General features: G+C 42.4%; 1 protein-coding gene across 1 annotated transcript; it reads right to left on the bottom strand.

Moving 5' to 3' along the window:
* Positions 1-1,153: 1,153 nt before the first annotated feature.
* Positions 1,154-2,305, bottom strand: LOC120076297 (uncharacterized). The gene has a single exon (XM_039030064.2). The coding sequence runs from the start codon at positions 2,303-2,305 to the stop codon at positions 1,154-1,156; it is 1,152 nt and encodes a 383-aa protein (XP_038885992.2).
* Between the last annotated feature and the right edge of the window lie 2,155 nt (positions 2,306-4,460).

Genomic DNA, 4,460 nt, shown 5'->3' with positions numbered 1-4,460 from the left:
AGGAATTTTATGGCTAAGTGATTTGTATATATGGTGGCTGACGCACCAACTAAGTAAGATCTAAACTTCTCAATGCCAAACACTACAGTCAACATTTATTTTTCAGTGGTTGTGTAGTGTTCCTGAGAGTCATTCAACATTTTGGATGCATAAGAGATGTGATGTATCAAATTTCCCTTATTCTACCCTAACATTGTTCCTACTGCCACATCACTCACATCGCACATGAGAATAAAGCGCTGCGTCCAATTCGGTGCTATCAGTACCAGAGCTGTCGTCAACGCATATTTCAATGTTTCAAACGCGTTACAACAGTCTTCATTGAAATCATAGGGCCGGTTCGCCTCTAGTAATGCGCTCAGAGGTCACTCAATTTGAAAGAATCCTCTAACGAATCTTCGATAAAAGTCAGCATGCCCTAGAAAACTTGGTAGAGCTTTAACATTTGATGGTGGTGGAAGTTTTGCTATGACATCTATCTTGGCTTCATCTATTTCCAACCCAGCCTTTGATAATTTGTGGCCTAAGACGATTCCTTTAGTCACCATGAAGTGACATTTTTCCCAATTCAGCATAAGGTTTGTTTCCTCGCATCGAGCGAGGACGACCTCCAAATTATCTAGGCATGATTGGAATGAGTCTCCAAAGACTGAGAAATCGTCCATGAAGACTTCAACGGTCTTTTCTAAGAAGTCAGAGAAGATCGCTATCATACACCTTTGAAATGTCCCAGGTGCGTTGCACAACCCAAAGGGCATGCGTCTGAATGAAAATGTTCCAAAGGGACAGGTAAACGTTGTCTTCTCCTGATCTTCTGGATCAATCAAAATCTTGTTATAACCAGAGTATTCATCAAGAAAGCAATAAAATTCTTTGCTAGTAAGTCTGTCAAGCATTTAGTCAATAAAAGGAAGGGGGAAGTGGTCTTTCTTGGTTGCTGCGTTGAGCTTCCTATAATCCATACAGATGCGCTAGCCCGTGACAGTCCTCGAGGTTATGAGCTCATTATTACTATTGACTATCAATGTCGTTCCCCCTTTCTTAGAAACGCATTGGACTGGGCTTACCCAGCTACTGTCGGATATAGGACAGATAACTCCCACGTCCAACCATTTTAGGATTTCTTTTTTTACCACTGCTTTCATTATGGGGTTTAGCCTTCTTTGAGGCTCAATCGATCCTGACTTTCCTTCTTCCAGCCTAATCTTATGCATGCAATAAGATAGGTTATGCCACAGATATTCACTAGCGTCCAACCTATTGCACGCATGTGCTTTTTCAGCATATACAAGAGAGAGTGCTCGTTAGGCTCTGTAAGCTTCGCGGAAATGATCACAGGTAAAGTTTTGTTTGTTCCAAGGAAGGAATATTTCAAGTGACTAGGTAACGATTTCAACTCAAGTTTTGGGGGTTCCTCAAGTGATGGACACGTTGGTTTTGTCCGCCGCTCACTCAGACTTCGCGGCTCTGGTTCTTTCAGGTTCTCCTCCAACGCGAGGACCTCGCATACATGGGTCTCTTCTTCAGGCAACTCTAAACTGTTCAGGTGATAATCTTCACTGTCTGGGAACTTTAATGCGTTTAACACATTAAACTTCACCTCTTGATTATCTACGCACATAGTTAATTCTCCTTTATGCACGTCTATCAAAACTTTTCCAGTAGCTAGAAAGGGGCGTCCAAGGATAATTGGTACCTCCCTATCTGCTTCATAGTCTAAGATAATAAAGTCTGCTGGGAATATAAAGTTGTCAACCTTTACCAGAACGACTTCAATCTTTCCTTCAGGACACTTAATAGTTCTGTCAGCGAGCTGAAGAGTAACAGAAGTGGGTTGTGCTTCGCCAATTCCCAGTTTCTTAAAGATTGAGAGTGGCATGAGATTAATGCTAACTCCCAAATCGCACAACGCATGACCCACATCCAATCCTCCTATCGAGCAAGGAACTAAGAAGCTCCCTGGGTCCTTTTGTTTCTTTGGTAGACTGTTGCTTACTAATGGGTTGCACTCCTGCGTTAGTGTGATTACTTCCGTTTCGCTAACTCTTCTTTTCTTTGTCAAGATGTCCTTAAAAAATTTGACATATGTTGACATCTGCTTCAGGGCTTCTACAAGTGGAATATTGATATGCAATTGCCTCAGGAGCTCAAGAAAGCACTTGAATTGTTGTTCATCATTCTTCTTCATCAGACGTCTAGGGAATGGTATGTTTAGCGGCACTGCAGGTTTTCCCGCGTTAGACGTACTGGGTTCTGAATGGCTTGTAGTCTCAGGCGTTCTTTCTTCTTGATCTTCTACTGCCATTGAACGTGTGATGCGTTCTTTCGAAGGATTGTTGTTTCTTGGATTCATTCTTCTTTCTTCAAGAGCTTTTCCACTTCGCAACGTCACCGTGTGACATTGCTTCTTTCCATTGTTGTTCCCAGGTGTTTCAGTGTTGCTAGATAGAACTCCAGGCTACTTGCTCTTCAACTCACGTGCTATCTGCCCTACCTGTATTTCCAGGTTTCTGATAGACGACGCCTGGCTTTTCAGCAACGCGTCATTTTGGGCCATGCACTCCTTTAATAGGTTCTCAAGCGGAGATCCTAAGCTCGATGCCTGTTCTCCTCTATTAAAGGGTTGTTGGTGATGCCGATGCATTTATTGAAACGCAGGTGACGGTCTATTCCTTTGCTATTGGTTCGCCCCTGGGTGGTGCTCCTGATGATTTCCTCCTATCCAAGAAAAATTTGGATGGTTCCTCCATCCAGGATTATATGTATTGGAAAATGGGTTGTTTTTAATTAAACATACTGACTGAGGATTTTGTGGGCAATCCGCATGGGAGTGAGGATCTCCATAGCCCACATAGCTAACCATGGGCTGTCCGAACGCTTCTACCTGATTCATCTTCTATTGATTTGATGCATTCATCCGCTTGAGAACCTATTAAAGGAGTACATGGCCCAAAGGAAAGTGTGGCTATTGCGTTGGAATCGATAGAATTAACATTTTGAGACCTCTTCTTCCTGTTAGTTCTTCCATCATACGTATCGTCCACCCATTCCATGTTGTGCTTAGCAATGCGGTCTAATATCTCCTTAGCCTCAGTGTAAGATTTGTCCATAATTCCATCAGCTGCCACTGCGTCTACTGCCATCTACGATGCTCTATTCAATCCGCCATAAAATGTCTCCATTTGGATAGTTAGTGGTAGTCCATAGTTCGGGCAATTTTTTACCAAACCCTTAAAATGCTCTCATGCGGTGCTTAAGGTTTCAGCTTCTTCTTGTTCAAAGTTCATAATCTCTCGATGCCTCATCGCATTGGTGGTAGGTGGGAAGTATTTTTGCATAAATTTCTCCACCAACTTCTCCCAGGTGGTGATTTCACCAGGCTCCAGTGAGCTTACCCATTGTTTTGCGTCACACGCAACGAATAGGGGAACAAAGAGAGTCTGATCGCCTTTGAGGTGATTCCAGGAATCACAAATGAGTTACATGTTTCCAGGAAACACTTCATGTGGGTGTGAGGATCTTCACCACGACTACCCCCAAATTGTCCAACAGTCTTAAGCATTTGGAGCATTACAGATTTCATCTTGAACCTCTTCTTGTCTGGCGTTGGGTATATGATTCCTGGAAAGAAATCATACAGTACAGGGGACGCGTACTCCCTCATGGGACGCGTGCTGCTATTCGCCATTAGGATTGGATTTTATGCAGGATGAGCTAATTGCTGGGCTAAGTTCTGATTTGCCCATTCTTCCGCCATTGCTCGTTGCCTGTTCTGTTGTCTGAGAAGTTGCTGTCTCAACCTTCGACGACGATTAGATCGATTTCTACGTCGGAAGGTCCTATCAATCTCGGGGTCATATCTGAGTTCAGGAATGCTCTCCCTGCTCATAAACGTTCACAAGCTTAGGCTTAGCTTGTAATACTCACTCGACTGAAGTGTTCCTACAACAGATACAAACGAAATTTCTAGTTAGTTTTGTTTCTGAATCCTCGACAATGGTGCCAAAAACTTATTCGTTGTTATCGTGATTCGAGCTGGGAGTGTATTGTATAAAATAGATTGGAAAAATAAGTTCTAAGTATAAATGATGCGTTGATGCTTTAATGCGTTTAGTAATTGTAACGCGTTGGTGTGTTAGAAATATGCAACAGAACGCACGACACTTCTATTATTGACGTTCAAGTTTTTCCTAAACCAGACCCAAGTATAAATCCAATTTAGGTTCCTGGTAAGTCTAGGGTCAAACTCAGGGATTCAGTTAAGCTAACGCAGACCTTGCGTTTTTGCTATTGTAGGGGGTTTCCTAAATATATGACAGAAATGTGTTATTTACACTAAAGTGTTGTGTCTGTGCAAGAAGATACAAAAGAGTTTATTAGTGATTGATGGATCATGCGAACATGGATTTTAATGTAAGTGATATGCGTCGGTTTAAGATGAGTGTACACAAACCAAAATA

The sequence above is a fragment of the Benincasa hispida genome, chromosome 4, assembly GCF_027475165.1.
Source record: "Benincasa hispida cultivar pf3 chromosome 4, pf3_genome.v1.1, whole genome shotgun sequence".
NCBI classification, from domain to species: Eukaryota; Viridiplantae; Streptophyta; class Magnoliopsida; order Cucurbitales; family Cucurbitaceae; genus Benincasa; species Benincasa hispida.
This window is presented reverse-complemented; position numbering and strand designations above follow the sequence as displayed.

Bases quoted from the DNA above. Each gene is read 5' to 3' on its own strand.
- LOC120076297 (XM_039030064.2), bottom strand. From the start codon at position 2,305: ATGGCAGTAGAAGATCAAGAAGAAAGAACGCCTGAGACTACAAGCCAT.